Source organism: Crinia signifera, chromosome 1, assembly GCF_055691185.1.
Source record: "Crinia signifera chromosome 1, ASM5569118v1, whole genome shotgun sequence".
Classification (NCBI taxonomy): Eukaryota; Metazoa; Chordata; class Amphibia; order Anura; family Myobatrachidae; genus Crinia; species Crinia signifera.
The window spans coordinates 480844136-480864538 of NC_139217.1; the positions used below are offsets into that span (position 1 = coordinate 480844136).

General features: G+C 46.4%; 1 protein-coding gene across 3 annotated transcripts in view; it reads right to left on the bottom strand.

Annotated features, from left to right (window-relative positions):
- NPR2 (natriuretic peptide receptor 2) overlaps positions 1–20403 on the bottom strand; it is a 176706-nt gene that overhangs the window by 124864 nt on the left and 31439 nt on the right. For all 3 annotated transcript variants that reach the window (XM_083155498.1, XM_083155497.1, XM_083155499.1), the window contains one exon: positions 19590–19684. In XM_083155498.1, coding sequence (XP_083011624.1) covers positions 19590–19684 — 95 coding nt within the window. The remainder of the gene's footprint in view (positions 1–19589; positions 19685–20403) is intronic.

Genomic DNA, 20403 nt, shown 5'->3' on the forward strand with positions numbered 1-20403 from the left:
AATATATTAAGTCATTTGTCTGTGGTAGCACACCCCTGTGCTCTACGGATATGTCTCATTATCACACAATAGGGGGCCAATCATATGAAGTCATTTGTCTGTGGTAGCACACCCCTGTGCTCTACGGATATGTCTCATTATCACACAATAGGGAACCAATATATGAAGTCATTTGTCTGTGGTAGCACACCCCTGTGCTCTACGGATATGTCTCACTATCACACAATAGGGGGCCAATCATATGAAGTCATTTGTCTATGGTAGCACACCCCTGTGCTCTACGGATATGTCTCATTATCACACAATAGGGGGCCAATATATTAAGTCATTTGTCTGTGGTAGCACACCCCTGTGCTGTACGGATATGTCTCACTATCACACAATAGGGGGCCAATCATATGAAGTCATTTGTCTGTGGTAGCACACCCCTGTGCTCTACGGATATGTCTCACTAATCACACAATAGGGGGCCAATCATATGAAGTCATTTGTCTATGGTAGCACACCCCTGTGCTCTACGGATATGTCTCATTATCACACAATAGGGGGCCAATATATTAAGTCATTTGTCTGTGGTAGCACACCCCTGTGCTGTACGGATATGTCTCACTATCACACAATAGGGAACCAATATATGAAGTCATTTGTCTATGGTAGCACACCCCTGTGACCTACGGATATGTCTCACTATCACATAATAGGAGGCCAATCATATGAAGTCATTTGTCTGTGGTAGCACACCCCTGTGCTCTACGGATATGTCTCATTATCACACAATAGGGGGCCAATCATATGAAGTCATTTGTCTGTGGTAGCACACCCCTGTGCTCTACGGATATGTCTCACTATCACACAATAGGGGGCCAATCATATGCAGTCATTTGTCTGTGGTAGCACACCCCTGTGCTCTACGGATATGTCTCACTATCACACAATAGGGGGCCAATCATAAGAAGTCATTTGTCTGTGGTAGCACACCCCTGTGCTCTACGGATATGTCTCACTATCACACAATAGGGGGCCAATCATAAGAAGTCATTTGTCTGTGGTAGCACACCCCTGTGCTCTACGGATATGTCTCACTATCACACAATAGGGGGCCAATCATATGAAGTCATTTGTCTGTGGTAGCACACCCCTGTGATCTACGGATATGTCTCACTATCACACAATAGGGGGCCAATCATATGAAGTCATTTGTCTGTGGTAGCACACCCCTGTGATCTACGGATATGTCTCATTATCACACAATAGGGGGCCAATCATATGAAGTCATTTGTCTGTGGTAGCACACCCCTGTGCTCTACGGATATGTCTCACTATCACACAATAGGGGGCCAATCATATGAAGTCATTTGTCTGTGGTAGCACACCCCTGTGCTCTACGGATATGTCTCACTATCACACAATAGGCGGCCAATCATATGAAGTCATTTGTCTGTGGTAGCACACCCCTGTGCTCTACGGATATGTCTCACTAATCACACAATAGGGGGCCAATCATATGAAGTCATTTGTCTGTGGTAGCACACCCCTGTGCTCTGCGGACATGTCCCATTATCACATAATAGGGGGCCAATCATATTAAGTCATTTGTCTGTGGTAGCACACCCCTGTGCTCTACGGATATGTCTCACTATCACACAATAGGGGGCCAATCATATTGAGTCATTTGTCTGTGGTAGCACACCCCTGTGCTCTACGGATATGTCTCACTATCACACAATAGGGGGCCAATCATATGAAGTCATTTGTCTGTGGTAGCACACCCCTGTGCTCTACGGATATGTCTCACTATCACACAATAGGGGGCCAATATATGAAGTCATTTGTCTGTGGTAGCACACCCCTGTGCTCTACGGATATGTCTCATATCACACAATAGGGGGCCAATCATATGAAGTCAATAGCACACCCCTGTGCTCTACGGATATGTCTCATATCACACAATAGGGGGCCAATCATATGAAGTCAATAGCACACCCCTGTGCTCTACGGATATGTCTCACTATCACACAATAGGGGGCCAATCATATGAAGTCATTTGTCTGTGGTAGCACACCCCTGTGCTCTACGTATATGTCTCACTATCACACAATAGGGGGCCAATCATATGAAGTCATTTGTCTGTGGTAGCACACCCCTGTGCTCTACGGATATGTCTCACTATCACACAATAGGGGGCCAATCATATGAAGTCATTTGTCTGTGGTAGCACACCCCTGTGCTCTACGTATATGTCTCACTATCACACAATAGGGGGCCAATCATATGAAGTCATTTGTCTGTGGTAGCACACCCCTGTGCTCTACGGATATGTCTCACTATCACACAATAGGGGGCCAATCATATGAAGTCATTTGTCTATGGTAGCACACCCCTGTGCTCTGCGGATATGTCTCACTATCACACAATAGGGGGCCAAATCATATGAAGTCATTTGTCTGTGGTAGCACACCCCTGTGCTCTACGGATATGTCTCATTATCACACAATAGGGGGCCAATATATTAAGTCATTTGTCTATGGTAGCACACCCCTGTGCTCTACGGATATGTCTCACTATCACACAATAGGGGGCCAATCATATGAAGTCATTTGTCTGGTAGCACACCCCTGTGCTCTACGGATATGTCTCACTATCACACAATAGGGGGCCAATCATAAGAAGTCATTTGTCTGTGGTAGCACACCCCTGTGCTCTACGGATATGTCTCACTATCACACAATAGGGGGCCAATCATATGAAGTCATTTGTCTGTGGTAGCACACCCCTGTGCTCTACGGATATGTCTCACTAATCACACAATAGGGGGCCAATCATATGAAGTCATTTGTCTGTGGTAGCACACCCCTGTGCTCTACGGATATGTCTCACTATCACACAATAGGGGGCCAATCATATGAAGTCATTTGTCTGTGGTAGCACACCCCTGTGCTCTACGGATATGTCTCACTAATCACACAATAGGGGGCCAATCATATGAAGTCATTTGTCTGTGGTAGCACACCCCTGTGCTCTACGGATATGTCTCATTATCACACAATAGGGGGCCAATATATTAAGTCATTTGTCTATGGTAGCACACCCCTGTGCTCTACGGATATGTCTCACTATCACACAATAGGGGGCCAATCATATGAAGTCATTTGTCTGGTAGCACACCCCTGTGCTCTACGGATATGTCTCACTATCACACAATAGGGGGCCAATCATAAGAAGTCATTTGTCTGTGGTAGCACACCCCTGTGCTCTACGGATATGTCTCACTATCACACAATAGGGGGCCAATCATATGAAGTCATTTGTCTGTGGTAGCACACCCCTGTGCTGTACGGATATGTCTCACTATCACACAATAGGGAACCAATATATGAAGTCATTTGTCTGTGGTAGCACACCCCTGTGCTCTACGGATATGTCTCACTATCACACAATAGGGGGCCAATCATAAGAAGTCATTTGTCTGTGGTAGCACACCCCTGTGCTCTACGGATATGTCTCATTATCACACAATAGGGGGCCAATCATATGAAGTCATTTGTCTGTGGTAGCACACCCCTGTGCTCTACGGATATGTCTCACTATCACACAATAGGGGGCCAATCATAAGAAGTCATTTGTCTGTGGTAGCACACCCCTGTGCTCTACGGATATGTCTCACTATCACACAATAGGGGGCCAATCATATGAAGTCATTTGTCTGTGGTAGCACACCCCTGTGCTCTACGGATATGTCTCACTATCACACAATAGGGGGCCAATCATATGAAGTCATTTGTCTGTGGTAGCACACCCCTGTGCTCTATGGATATGTCTCACTATCACACAATAGGGGGCCAATCATATGAAGTCATTTGTCTGTGGTAGCACACCCCTGTGCTCTACGGATATGTCTCACTATCACACAATAGGGGGCCAATCATATGAAGTCATTTGTCTGTGGTAGCACACCCCTGTGCTCTACGGATATGTCTCACTATCACACAATAGGGGGCCAATCATATGAAGTCATTTGTCTGTGGTAGCACACCCCTGTGATCTACGGATATGTCTCACTATCACACAATAGGGGGCCAATCATATGAAGTCATTTGTCTGTGGTAGCACACCCCTGTGATCTACGGATATGTCTCATTATCACACAATAGGGGGCCAATCATATGAAGTCATTTGTCTGTGGTAGCACACCCCTGTGCTCTACGGATATGTCTCACTATCACACAATAGGGGGCCAATCATATGAAGTCATTTGTCTGTGGTAGCACACCCCTGTGATCTACGGATATGTCTCACTATCACACAATAGGGGGCCTATCATATGGAGTCATTTGTCTGTGGTAGCACACCCCTGTGCTCTACGGATATGTCTCACTATCACACAATAGGGGGCCAATCATATGAAGTCATTTGTCTGTGGTAGCACACTCCTGTGCTCTACGGATATGTCTCATTATCACACAATAGGGGGCCAATCATATGAAGTCATTTGTCTGTGGTAGCACACCCCTGTGATCTACGGATATGTCTCATTATCACACAATAGGGGGCCAATCATATGAAGTCATTTGTCTGTGGTAGCACACCCCTGTGATCTACGGATATGTCTCACTAATCACACAATAGGGGGCCAATCATATGAAGTCATTTGTCTGTAGTAGCACACCCCTGTGACCTACGGATATGTCTCACTATCACACAATAGGGGGCCAATCATATGGAGTCATTTGTCTGTGGTAGCACACCCCTGTGCTCTACGGATATGTCTCACTATCACACAATAGGGGGCCAATCATATTGAGTCATTTGTCTGTGGTAGCACACCCCTGTGCTCTACGGATATGTCTCACTATCACACAATAGGGGGCCAATCATATTGAGTCATTTGTCTGTGGTAGCACACCCCTGTGCTCTACGGATATGTCTCACTATCACACAATAGGGGGCCAATCATATGAAGTCATTTGTCTGTAGTAGCACACCCCTGTGCTCTACGGATATGTCTCACTATCACACAATAGGGGGCCAATCATATGAAGTCATTTGTCTGTGGTAGCACACCCCTGTGCTCTATGGATATGTCTCACTATCACACAATAGGAGGCCAATCATATGAAGTCATTTGTCTGTGGTAGCACACCCCTGTGCTCTACGGATATGTCTCACTATCACACAATAGGGGGCCAATCATATTGAGTCATTTGTCTGTGGTAGCACACCCCTGTGCTCTACGGATATGTCTCACTATCACACAATAGGGGGCCAATCATATTGAGTCATTTGTCTGTGGTAGCACACCCCTGTGCTGTACGGATATGTCTCACTATCACACAATAGGGGGCCAATCATATGAAGTCATTTGTCTGTGGTAGCACACCCCTGTGCTCTACGGATATGTCTCATTATCACACAATAGGGGGCCAATCATATGAAGTCATTTGTCTGTGGTAGCACACCCCTGTGCTCTATGGATATGTCTCACTATCACACAATAGGAGGCCAATCATATGAAGTCATTTGTCTGTGGTAGCACACCCCTGTGCTCTACGGATATGTCTCACTATCACACAATAGGGGGCCAATCATATGAAGTCATTTGTCTGTGGTAGCACACCCCTGTGCTCTACGGATATGTCTCACTAATCACACAATAGGGGGCCAATCATATGAAGTCATTTGTCTGTGGTAGCACACCCCTGTGCTCTACGGATATGTCTCATTATCACACAATAGGGGGCCAATCATATGAAGTCATTTGTCTGTGGTAGCACACCCCTGTGCTCTATGGATATGTTTCACTATCACACAATAGGAGGCCAATCATATGAAGTCATTTGTCTGTGGTAGCACACCCCTGTGCTCTACGGATATGTCTCACTATCACACAATAGGGGGCCAATCATATGAAGTCATGTGTCTGTGGTAGCACACCCCTGTGCTCTACGGATATGTCTCACTATCACACAATAGGGGGCCAATCATATGAAGTCATTTGTCTGTGGTAGCACACCCCTGTGCTCTACGGATATGTCTCATTATCACACAATAGGGGGCCAATCATATGAAGTAATTTGTCTGTGGTAGCACACCCCTGTGCTCTACGGATATGTCTCACTATCACACAATAGGGGGCCAATCATATGAAGTCATTTGTCTGTGGTAGCACACCCCTGTGCTCTACGGATATGTCTCACTATCACACAATAGGGGGCCAATCATATGAAGTCATTTGTCTGTGGTAGCACACCCCTGTGCTCTACGGATATGTCTCACTATCACACAATAGGGGGCCAATCATATGAAGTCATTTGTCTGTGGTAGCACACCCCTGTGCTCTACGGATATGTCTCACTATCACACAATAGGGGGCCAATCATATGAAGTCATTTGTCTGTGGTAGCACACCCCTGTGACCTACGGATATGTCTCACTATCACACAATAGGAGGCCAATCATATGAAGTCATTTGTCTGTGGTAGCACACCCCTGTGCTCTACGGATATGTCTCACTATCACACAATAGGGGGCCAATCATATGAAGTCATTTGTCTGTGGTAACACACCCCTGTGATCTACGGATATGTCTCACTATCACACAATAGGGGACCAATCATATGAAGTCATTTGTCTGTGGTAGCACACCCCTGTGCTCTACGGATATGTCTCACTATCACACAATAGGGGGCCAATCATATGAAGTCATTTGTCTGTGGTAGCACACCCCTGTGCTGTACGGATATGTCTCACTAATCACACAATAGGGGGCCAATCATATTAAGTCATTTGTCTGTGGTAGCACACCCCTGTGCTCTACGGATATGTCTCATTATCACACAATAGGGGGCCAATCATATGAAGTCATTTGTCTGTGGTAGCACACCCCTGTGCTCTACGGATATGTCTCATTATCACACAATAGGGGGCCAATCATATTAAGTCATTTGTCTGTGGTAGCACACCCCTGTGACCTACGGATATGTCTCACTATCACACAATAGGGGGCCAATCATATGAAGTCATTTGTCTGTGGTAGCACACCCCTGTGCTCTACGGATATGTCTCATTATCACACAATAGGGGGCCAATCATATTAAGTCATTTGTCTGTGGTAGCACACCCCTGTGACCTACGGATATGTCTCACTATCACACAATAGGGGGCCAATCATATGAAGTCATTTGTCTGTGGTAGCACACCCCTGTGCTCTACGGATATGTCTCATTATCACACAATAGGGGGCCAATCATATGAAGTAATTTGTCTGTGGTAGCACACCCCTGTGCTCTACGGATATGTCTCACTATCACACAATAGGGGGCCAATCATATGAAGTCATTTGTCTGTGGTAGCACACCCCTGTGCTCTACGGATATGTCTCACTATCACACAATAGGGGGCCAATCATATGAAGTCATTTGTCTGTGGTAGCACACCCCTGTGCTCTACGGATATGTCTCACTATCACACAATAGGGGGCCAATCATATGAAGTCATTTGTCTGTGGTAGCACACCCCTGTGCTCTACGGATATGTCTCACTATCACACAATAGGGGGCCAATCATATGAAGTCATTTGTCTGTGGTAGCACACCCCTGTGACCTACGGATATGTCTCACTATCACACAATAGGGGGCCAATCATATGAAGTCATTTGTCTGTGGTAGCACACCCCTGTGCTCTACGGATATGTCTCACTATCACACAATAGGAGGCCAATCATATGAAGTCATTTGTCTGTGGTAGCACACCCCTGTGCTCTACGGATATGTCTCACTATCACACAATAGGGGGCCAATCATATGAAGTCATTTGTCTGTGGTAACACACCCCTGTGACCTACGGATATGTCTCACTATCACACAATAGGGGGCCAATCATATGAAGTCATTTGTCTGTGGTAGCACACCCCTGTGCTCTACGGATATGTCTCACTATCACACAATAGGGGGCCAATCATATGAAGTCATTTGTCTGTGGTAGCACACCCCTGTGCTCTACGGATATGTCTCATTATCACACAATAGGGGGCCAATCATATGAAGTAATTTGTCTGTGGTAGCACACCCCTGTGCTCTACGGATATGTCTCACTATCACACAATAGGGGGCCAATCATATTGAGTCATTTGTCTGTGGTAGCACACCCCTGTGCTCTACGGATATGTCTCACTATCACACAATAGAGGGCCAATCATATGAAGTCATTTGTCTGTGGTAGCACACCCCTGTGCTCTACGGATATGTCTCACTATCACACAATAGGGGGCCAATCATATGGAGTCATTTGTCTGTGGTAGCACACCCCTGTGCTCTACGGATATGTCTCATTATCACACAATAGGGGGCCAATCATATGAAGTCATTTGTCTGTGGTAGCACACCCCTGTGCTCTACGGATATGTCTCACTATCACACAATAGGGGGCCAATCATATGAAGTCATTTGTCTGTGGTAGCACACCCCTGTGCTCTACGGATATGTCTCACTATCACACAATAGGGGGCCAATCATATGAAGTCATTTGTCTGTGGTAGCACACCCCTGTGCTCTACGGATATGTCTCACTATCACACAATAGGGGGCCAATCATATGAAGTCATTTGTCTGTGGTAGCACACCCCTGTGCTCTATGGATATGTCTCACTATCACACAATAGGGGGCCAATCATATGAAGTCATTTGTCTGTGGTAGCACACCCCTGTGATCTACGGATATGTCTCACTATCACACAATAGGGGGCCAATCATATGAAGTCATTTGTCTGTGGTAGCACACCCCTGTGATCTACGGATATGTCTCATTATCACACAATAGGGGGCCAATCATATGAAGTCATTTGTCTGTGGTAGCACACCCCTGTGATCTACGGATATGTCTCATTATCACACAATAGGGGGCCAATCATATGAAGTCATTTGTCTGTGGTAGCACACCCCTGTGATCTACGGATATGTCTCACTAATCACACAATAGGGGGCCAATCATATGAAGTCATTTGTCTGTAGTAGCACACCCCTGTGACCTACGGATATGTCTCACTATCACACAATAGGGGGCCAATCATATGGAGTCATTTGTCTGTGGTAGCACACCCCTGTGCTCTACGGATATGTCTCACTATCACACAATAGGGGGCCAATCATATTGAGTCATTTGTCTGTGGTAGCACACCCCTGTGCTCTACGGATATGTCTCACTATCACACAATAGGGGGCCAATCATATTGAGTCATTTGTCTGTGGTAGCACACCCCTGTGCTCTACGGATATGTCTCACTATCACACAATAGGGGGCCAATCATATGAAGTCATTTGTCTGTAGTAGCACACCCCTGTGCTCTACGGATATGTCTCACTATCACACAATAGGGGGCCAATCATATGAAGTCATTTGTCTGTGGTAGCACACCCCTGTGCTCTATGGATATGTCTCACTATCACACAATAGGAGGCCAATCATATGAAGTCATTTGTCTGTGGTAGCACACCCCTGTGCTCTACGGATATGTCTCACTATCACACAATAGGGGGCCAATCATATTGAGTCATTTGTCTGTGGTAGCACACCCCTGTGCTCTACGGATATGTCTCACTATCACACAATAGGGGGCCAATCATATTGAGTCATTTGTCTGTGGTAGCACACCCCTGTGCTGTACGGATATGTCTCACTATCACACAATAGGGGGCCAATCATATGAAGTCATTTGTCTGTGGTAGCACACCCCTGTGCTCTACGGATATGTCTCATTATCACACAATAGGGGGCCAATCATATGAAGTCATTTGTCTGTGGTAGCACACCCCTGTGCTCTATGGATATGTCTCACTATCACACAATAGGAGGCCAATCATATGAAGTCATTTGTCTGTGGTAGCACACCCCTGTGCTCTACGGATATGTCTCACTATCACACAATAGGGGGCCAATCATATGAAGTCATTTGTCTGTGGTAGCACACCCCTGTGCTGTACGGATATGTCTCACTAATCACACAATAGGGGGCCAATCATATGAAGTCATTTGTCTATGGTAGCACACCCCTGTGCTCTACGGATATGTCTCATTATCACACAATAGGGGGCCAATATATTAAGTCATTTGTCTATGGTAGCACACCCCTGTGCTCTACGGATATGTCTCACTATCACACAATAGGGGGCCAATCATATGAAGTCATTTGTCTGGTAGCACACCCCTGTGCTCTACGGATATGTCTCACTATCACACAATAGGGGGCCAATCATATGAAGTCATTTGTCTGTGGTAGCACACCCCTGTGCTCTACGGATATGTCTCATTATCACACAATAGGGGGCCAATATATTAAGTCATTTGTCTGTGGTAGCACACCCCTGTGCTCTACGGATATGTCTCACTATCACACAATAGGGGGCCAATCATATGAAGTCATTTGTCTGTGGTAGCACACCCCTGTGCTCTACGGATATGTCTCATTATCACACAATAGGGGGCCAATCATATGAAGTCATTTGTCTGTGGTAGCACACCCCTGTGCTCTACGGATATGTCTCATTATCACACAATAGGGAACCAATATATGAAGTCATTTGTCTGTGGTAGCACACCCCTGTGCTCTACGGATATGTCTCACTATCACACAATAGGGGGCCAATCATATGAAGTCATTTGTCTATGGTAGCACACCCCTGTGCTCTACGGATATGTCTCATTATCACACAATAGGGGGCCAATATATTAAGTCATTTGTCTGTGGTAGCACACCCCTGTGCTGTACGGATATGTCTCACTATCACACAATAGGGGGCCAATCATATGAAGTCATTTGTCTGTGGTAGCACACCCCTGTGCTCTACGGATATGTCTCACTATCACACAATAGGGGGCCAATCATAAGAAGTCATTTGTCTGTGGTAGCACACCCCTGTGCTCTACGGATATGTCTCACTAATCACACAATAGGGGGCCAATCATATGAAGTCATTTGTCTATGGTAGCACACCCCTGTGCTCTACGGATATGTCTCATTATCACACAATAGGGGGCCAATATATTAAGTCATTTGTCTGTGGTAGCACACCCCTGTGCTGTACGGATATGTCTCACTATCACACAATAGGGAACCAATATATGAAGTCATTTGTCTGTGGTAGCACACCCCTGTGCTCTACGGATATGTCTCACTATCACACAATAGGAGGCCAATCATATGAAGTCATTTGTCTGTGGTAGCACACCCCTGTGCTCTACGGATATGTCTCATTATCACACAATAGGGGGCCAATCATATGAAGTCATTTGTCTGTGGTAGCACACCCCTGTGCTCTACGGATATGTCTCACTATCACACAATAGGGGGCCAATCATATGCAGTCATTTGTCTGTGGTAGCACACCCCTGTGCTCTACGGATATGTCTCACTATCACACAATAGGGGGCCAATCATAAGAAGTCATTTGTCTGTGGTAGCACACCCCTGTGCTCTACGGATATGTCTCACTATCACACAATAGGGGGCCAATCATAAGAAGTCATTTGTCTGTGGTAGCACACCCCTGTGCTCTACGGATATGTCTCACTATCACACAATAGGGGGCCAATCATATGAAGTCATTTGTCTGTGGTAGCACACCCCTGTGATCTACGGATATGTCTCACTATCACACAATAGGGGGCCAATCATATGAAGTCATTTGTCTGTGGTAGCACACCCCTGTGATCTACGGATATGTCTCATTATCACACAATAGGGGGCCAATCATATGAAGTCATTTGTCTGTGGTAGCACACCCCTGTGCTCTACGGATATGTCTCACTATCACACAATAGGGGGCCAATCATATGAAGTCATTTGTCTGTGGTAGCACACCCCTGTGCTCTACGGATATGTCTCACTATCACACAATAGGCGGCCAATCATATGAAGTCATTTGTCTGTGGTAGCACACCCCTGTGCTCTACGGATATGTCTCACTAATCACACAATAGGGGGCCAATCATATGAAGTCATTTGTCTGTGGTAGCACACCCCTGTGCTCTGCGGACATGTCCCATTATCACATAATAGGGGGCCAATCATATTAAGTCATTTGTCTGTGGTAGCACACCCCTGTGCTCTACGGATATGTCTCACTATCACACAATAGGGGGCCAATCATATTGAGTCATTTGTCTGTGGTAGCACACCCCTGTGCTCTACGGATATGTCTCACTATCACACAATAGGGGGCCAATCATATGAAGTCATTTGTCTGTGGTAGCACACCCCTGTGCTCTACGGATATGTCTCACTATCACACAATAGGGGGCCAATCATATGAAGTCATTTGTCTGTGGTAGCACACCCCTGTGCTCTACGGATATGTCTCACTATCACACAATAGGGGGCCAATATATGAAGTCATTTGTCTGTGGTAGCACACCCCTGTGCTCTACGGATATGTCTCATATCACACAATAGGGGGCCAATCATATGAAGTCAATAGCACACCCCTGTGCTCTACGGATATGTCTCATATCACACAATAGGGGGCCAATCATATGAAGTCAATAGCACACCCCTGTGCTCTACGGATATGTCTCACTATCACACAATAGGGGGCCAATCATATGAAGTCATTTGTCTGTGGTAGCACACCCCTGTGCTCTACGTATATGTCTCACTATCACACAATAGGGGGCCAATCATATGAAGTCATTTGTCTGTGGTAGCACACCCCTGTGCTCTACGGATATGTCTCACTATCACACAATAGGGGGCCAATCATATGAAGTCATTTGTCTGTGGTAGCACACCCCTGTGCTCTACGTATATGTCTCACTATCACACAATAGGGGGCCAATCATATGAAGTCATTTGTCTGTGGTAGCACACCCCTGTGCTCTACGGATATGTCTCACTATCACACAATAGGGGGCCAATCATATGAAGTCATTTGTCTATGGTAGCACACCCCTGTGCTCTGCGGATATGTCTCACTATCACACAATAGGGGGCCAAATCATATGAAGTCATTTGTCTGTGGTAGCACACCCCTGTGCTCTACGGATATGTCTCATTATCACACAATAGGGGGCCAATATATTAAGTCATTTGTCTATGGTAGCACACCCCTGTGCTCTACGGATATGTCTCATTATCACACAATAGGGGGCCAATCATATGAAGTCATTTGTCTGTGGTAGCACACCCCTGTGCTCTACGGATATGTCTCACTATCACACAATAGGGGGCCAATCATATGAAGTCATTTGTCTGGTAGCACACCCCTGTGCTCTACGGATATGTCTCACTATCACACAATAGGGGGCCAATCATAAGAAGTCATTTGTCTGTGGTAGCACACCCCTGTGCTCTACGGATATGTCTCACTATCACACAATAGGGGGCCAATCATATGAAGTCATTTGTCTGTGGTAGCACACCCCTGTGCTCTACGGATATGTCTCACTAATCACACAATAGGGGGCCAATCATATGAAGTCATTTGTCTGTGGTAGCACACCCCTGTGCTCTACGGATATGTCTCACTATCACACAATAGGGGGCCAATCATATGAAGTCATTTGTCTGTGGTAGCACACCCCTGTGCTCTACGGATATGTCTCACTAATCACACAATAGGGGGCCAATCATATGAAGTCATTTGTCTGTGGTAGCACACCCCTGTGCTCTACGGATATGTCTCATTATCACACAATAGGGGGCCAATATATTAAGTCATTTGTCTATGGTAGCACACCCCTGTGCTCTACGGATATGTCTCACTATCACACAATAGGGGGCCAATCATATGAAGTCATTTGTCTGGTAGCACACCCCTGTGCTCTACGGATATGTCTCACTATCACACAATAGGGGGCCAATCATAAGAAGTCATTTGTCTGTGGTAGCACACCCCTGTGCTCTACGGATATGTCTCACTATCACACAATAGGGGGCCAATCATATGAAGTCATTTGTCTGTGGTAGCACACCCCTGTGCTGTACGGATATGTCTCACTATCACACAATAGGGAACCAATATATGAAGTCATTTGTCTGTGGTAGCACACCCCTGTGCTCTACGGATATGTCTCACTATCACACAATAGGGGGCCAATCATAAGAAGTCATTTGTCTGTGGTAGCACACCCCTGTGCTCTACGGATATGTCTCATTATCACACAATAGGGGGCCAATCATATGAAGTCATTTGTCTGTGGTAGCACACCCCTGTGCTCTACGGATATGTCTCACTATCACACAATAGGGGGCCAATCATAAGAAGTCATTTGTCTGTGGTAGCACACCCCTGTGCTCTACGGATATGTCTCACTATCACACAATAGGGGGCCAATCATATGAAGTCATTTGTCTGTGGTAGCACACCCCTGTGCTCTACGGATATGTCTCACTATCACACAATAGGGGGCCAATCATATGAAGTCATTTGTCTGTGGTAGCACACCCCTGTGCTCTATGGATATGTCTCACTATCACACAATAGGGGGCCAATCATATGAAGTCATTTGTCTGTGGTAGCACACCCCTGTGCTCTACGGATATGTCTCACTATCACACAATAGGGGGCCAATCATATGAAGTCATTTGTCTGTGGTAGCACACCCCTGTGATCTACGGATATGTCTCACTATCACACAATAGGGGGCCAATCATATGAAGTCATTTGTCTGTGGTAGCACACCCCTGTGCTCTACGGATATGTCTCACTATCACACAATAGGGGGCCAATCATATGAAGTCATTTGTCTGTGGTAGCACACCCCTGTGCTCTACGGATATGTCTCACTATCACACAATAGGGGGCCAATCATATGAAGTCATTTGTCTGTGGTAGCACACCCCTGTGATCTACGGATATGTCTCACTATCACACAATAGGGGGCCAATCATATGAAGTCATTTGTCTGTGGTAGCACACCCCTGTGATCTACGGATATGTCTCATTATCACACAATAGGGGGCCAATCATATGAAGTCATTTGTCTGTGGTAGCACACCCCTGTGCTCTACGGATATGTCTCACTATCACACAATAGGGGGCCAATCATATGAAGTCATTTGTCTGTGGTAGCACACCCCTGTGATCTACGGATATGTCTCACTATCACACAATAGGGGGCCAATCATATGAAGTCATGTGTCTGTGGTAGCACACCCCTGTGCTCTACGGATATGTCTCACTATCACACAATAGGGGCCAATCATATGAAGTCATTTGTCTGTGGTAGCACACCCCTGTGATCTACGGATATGTCTCACTATCACACAATAGGAGGCCAATCATATGAAGTCATTTGTCTGTGGTAGCACACCCCTGTGCTCTACGGATATGTCTCATTATCACACAATAGGGGACCAATCATATGAAGTCATTTGTCTGTGGTAGCACACCCCTGTGCTCTACGGATATGTCTCACTAATCACACAATAGGGGGCCAATCATATGAAGTCATTTGTCTGTGGTAGCACACCCCTGTGCTCTACGGATATGTCTCATTATCACACAATAGGGGGCCTATCATATGGAGTCATTTGTCTGTGGTAGCACACCCCTGTGCTCTACGGATATGTCTCACTATCACACAATAGGGGGCCAATCATATGAAGTCATTTGTCTGTGGTAGCACACTCCTGTGCTCTACGGATATGTCTCATTATCACACAATAGGGGGCCAATCATATGAAGTCATTTGTCTGTGGTAGCACACCCCTGTGATCTACGGATATGTCTCATTATCACACAATAGGGGGCCAATCATATGAAGTCATTTGTCTGTGGTAGCACACCCCTGTGATCTACGGATATGTCTCACTAATCACACAATAGGGGGCCAATCATATGAAGTCATTTGTCTGTAGTAGCACACCCCTGTGACCTACGGATATGTCTCACTATCACACAATAGGGGGCCAATCATATGGAGTCATTTGTCTGTGGTAGCACACCCCTGTGCTCTACGGATATGTCTCACTATCACACAATAGGGGGCCAATCATATTGAGTCATTTGTCTGTGGTAGCACACCCCTGTGCTCTACGGATATGTCTCACTATCACACAATAGGGGGCCAATCATATTGAGTCATTTGTCTGTGGTAGCACACCCCTGTGCTCTACGGATATGTCTCACTATCACACAATAGGGGGCCAATCATATGAAGTCATTTGTCTGTAGTAGCACACCCCTGTGCTCTACGGATATGTCTCACTATCACACAATAGGGGGCCAATCATATGAAGTCATTTGTCTGTGGTAGCACACCCCTGTGCTCTATGGATATGTCTCACTATCACACAATAGGAGGCCAATCATATGAAGTCATTTGTCTGTGGTAGCACACCCCTGTGCTCTACGGATATGTCTCACTATCACACAATAGGGGGCCAATCATATTGAGTCATTTGTCTGTGGTAGCACACCCCTGTGCTCTACGGATATGTCTCACTATCACACAATAGGGGGCAAATCATATTGAGTCATTTGTCTGTGGTAGCACACCCCTGTGCTGTACGGATATGTCTCACTATCACACAATAGGGGGCCAATCATATGAAGTCATTTGTCTGTGGTAGCACACCCCTGTGCTCTACGGATATGTCTCATTATCACACAATAGGGGGCCAATCATATGAAGTCATTTGTCTGTGGTAGCACACCCCTGTGCTCTATGGATATGTCTCACTATCACACAATAGGAGGCCAATCATATGAAGTCATTTGTCTGTGGTAGCACACCCCTGTGCTCTACGGATATGTCTCACTATCACACAATAGGGGGCCAATCATATGAAGTCATTTGTCTGTGGTAGCACACCCCTGTGCTCTACGGATATGTCTCACTAATCACACAATAGGGGGCCAATCATATGAAGTCATTTGTCTGTGGTAGCACACCCCTGTGCTCTACGGATATGTCTCATTATCACACAATAGGGGGCCAATCATATGAAGTCATTTGTCTGTGGTAGCACACCCCTGTGCTCTATGGATATGTTTCACTATCACACAATAGGAGGCCAATCATATGAAGTCATTTGTCTGTGGTAGCACACCCCTGTGCTCTACGGATATGTCTCACTATCACACAATAGGGGGCCAATCATATGAAGTCATGTGTCTGTGGTAGCACACCCCTGTGCTCTACGGATATGTCTCACTATCACACAATAGGGGGCCAATCATATGAAGTCATTTGTCTGTGGTAGCACACCCCTGTGCTCTACGGATATGTCTCATTATCACACAATAGGGGGCCAATCATATGAAGTAATTTGTCTGTGGTAGCACACCCCTGTGCTCTACGGATATGTCTCACTATCACACAATAGGGGGCCAATCATATGAAGTCATTTGTCTGTGGTAGCACACCCCTGTGCTCTACGGATATGTCTCACTATCACACAATAGGGGGCCAATCATATGAAGTCATTTGTCTGTGGTAGCACACCCCTGTGCTCTACGGATATGTCTCACTATCACACAATAGGGGGCCAATCATATGAAGTCATTTGTCTGTGGTAGCACACCCCTGTGCTCTACGGATATGTCTCACTATCACACAATAGGGGGCCAATCATATGAAGTCATTTGTCTGTGGTAGCACACCCCTGTGACCTACGGATATGTCTCACTATCACACAATAGGAGGCCAATCATATGAAGTCATTTGTCTGTGGTAGCACACCCCTGTGCTCTACGGATATGTCTCACTATCACACAATAGGGGGCCAATCATATGAAGTCATTTGTCTGTGGTAACACACCCCTGTGATCTACGGATATGTCTCACTATCACACAATAGGGGACCAATCATATGAAGTCATTTGTCTGTGGTAGCACACCCCTGTGCTCTACGGATATGTCTCACTATCACACAATAGGGGGCCAATCATATGAAGTCATTTGTCTGTGGTAGCACACCCCTGTGCTGTACGGATATGTCTCACTAATCACACAATAGGGGGCCAATCATATTAAGTCATTTGTCTGTGGTAGCACACCCCTGTGCTCTACGGATATGTCTCATTATCACACAATAGGGGGCCAATCATATGAAGTCATTTGTCTGTGGTAGCACACCCCTGTGCTCTACGGATATGTCTCATTATCACACAATAGGGGGCCAATCATATTAAGTCATTTGTCTGTGGTAGCACACCCCTGTGACCTACGGATATGTCTCACTATCACACAATAGGGGGCCAATCATATGAAGTCATTTGTCTGTGGTAGCACACCCCTGTGCTCTACGGATATGTCTCATTATCACACAATAGGGGGCCAATCATATGAAGTAATTTGTCTGTGGTAGCACACCCCTGTGCTCTACGGATATGTCTCACTATCACACAATAGGGGGCCAATCATATGAAGTCATTTGTCTGTGGTAGCACACCCCTGTGCTCTACGGATATGTCTCACTATCACACAATAGGGGGCCAATCATATGAAGTCATTTGTCTGTGGTAGCACACCCCTGTGCTCTACGGATATGTCTCACTATCACACAATAGGGGGCCAATCATATGAAGTCATTTGTCTGTGGTAGCACACCCCTGTGCTCTACGGATATGTCTCACTATCACACAATAGGGGGCCAATCATATGAAGTCATTTGTCTGTGGTAGCACACCCCTGTGACCTACGGATATGTCTCACTATCACACAATAGGAGGCCAATCATATGAAGTCATTTGTCTGTGGTAGCACACCCCTGTGCTCTACGGATATGTCTCACTATCACACAATAGGGGGCCAATCATATGAAGTCATTTGTCTGTGGTAACACACCCCTGTGACCTACGGATATGTCTCACTATCACACAATAGGGGGCCAATCATATGAAGTCATTTGTCTGTGGTAGCACACCCCTGTGCTCTACGGATATGTCTCACTATCACACAATAGGGGGCCAATCATATGAAGTCATTTGTCTGTGGTAGCACACCCCTGTGCTCTACGGATATGTCTCATTATCACACAATAGGGGGCCAATCATATGAAGTAATTTGTCTGTGGTAGCACACCCCTGTGCTCTACGGATATGTCTCACTATCACACAATAGGGGGCCAATCATATGAAGTCATTTGTCTATGGTAGCACACCCCTGTGCTCTACGGATATGTCTCACTATCACACAATAGGGGGCCAATCATATGAAGTCATTTGTCTGTGGTAGCACACCCCTGTGCTCTACGGATATGTCTCACTAATCACACAATAGGGGGCCAATCATATTGAGTCATTTGAGTCTCCCAATCTTGTGCAACGAACCCCCAATCCCCCACCTAGGCACCCACACATCACCAGTAACCCCCACATGTGTGACACATCTAACTATACTGTTAGGTATAATCCCCCCATGACCACCACATGCTATTCCGCAATGGGAGTGACACCCTGGCTATCCCTCTGAATGGTATCACCCTTGGCTGCTCTCTGGATCCTCAGCTGTCCACACCCCAAACCCTGGAGCACTTACACATCGGTAATGCATCTGGGTGGTGCCAGTGGGAGAGATCCATCATAGCAGAGAGACAATGCCCACCCTGTCACATGGTAACGTACCCACATTATAAGCCCCTCCCCCTACTTACCTCAAACAGACCACTGTCATGGTCTGCCATCGCCCACAGGTCAAAGTCCGTGTTACGGTCATTGCTCTTATCCATGCTGACTGTGCCTGTGACACCTGTGTGGAAAGAGATGGGACCATGACATCACACACTGAGATATGGCTGCCTGATATACAGAGAGAGAGAGAGAGAGGCCGGGACTAGGCTGCCTGATATACATAGAGAGAGAGAGAGGCCGGGACTAGGCTGCCTGATATACAGAGAGAGAGGCCGGGACTAGGCTGCCTGATATACAGAGAGAGAGAGGCCGGGACTAGGCTGCCTGATATACAGAGAGAGGCCGGGACTAGGCTGCCTGATATACAGAGAGAGGCCGGGACTAGGCTGCCTGATATACAGAGAGAGAGGCCGGGACTAGGCTGCCTGATATACAGAGAGAGAGGCCGGGACTAGGCTGCCTGATATACAGAGAGAGGCCGGGACTAGGCTGCCTGATATACAGAGAGAGGCCGGGACTAGGCTGTCTGATATACAGAGAGAGAGAGGCCGGGACTAGGCTGCCTGATATACAGAGAGAGGCCGAGACTAGGCTGCCTGATATACAGAGAGAGGCCGGGACTAGGCTGTCTGATATACAGAGAGAGAGAGGCCGGGACTAGGCTGCCTGATATACAGAGAGAGGCCGAGACTAGGCTGCCTGATATACAGAGAGAGGCCGAGACTAGGCTGCCTGATATACAGAGAGAGAGAGGCCGGGACTAGGCTGCCTGATATACAGAGAGAGAGGCCGGGACTAGGCTGCCTGATATACAGAGAGAGAGGCCGGGACTAGAAT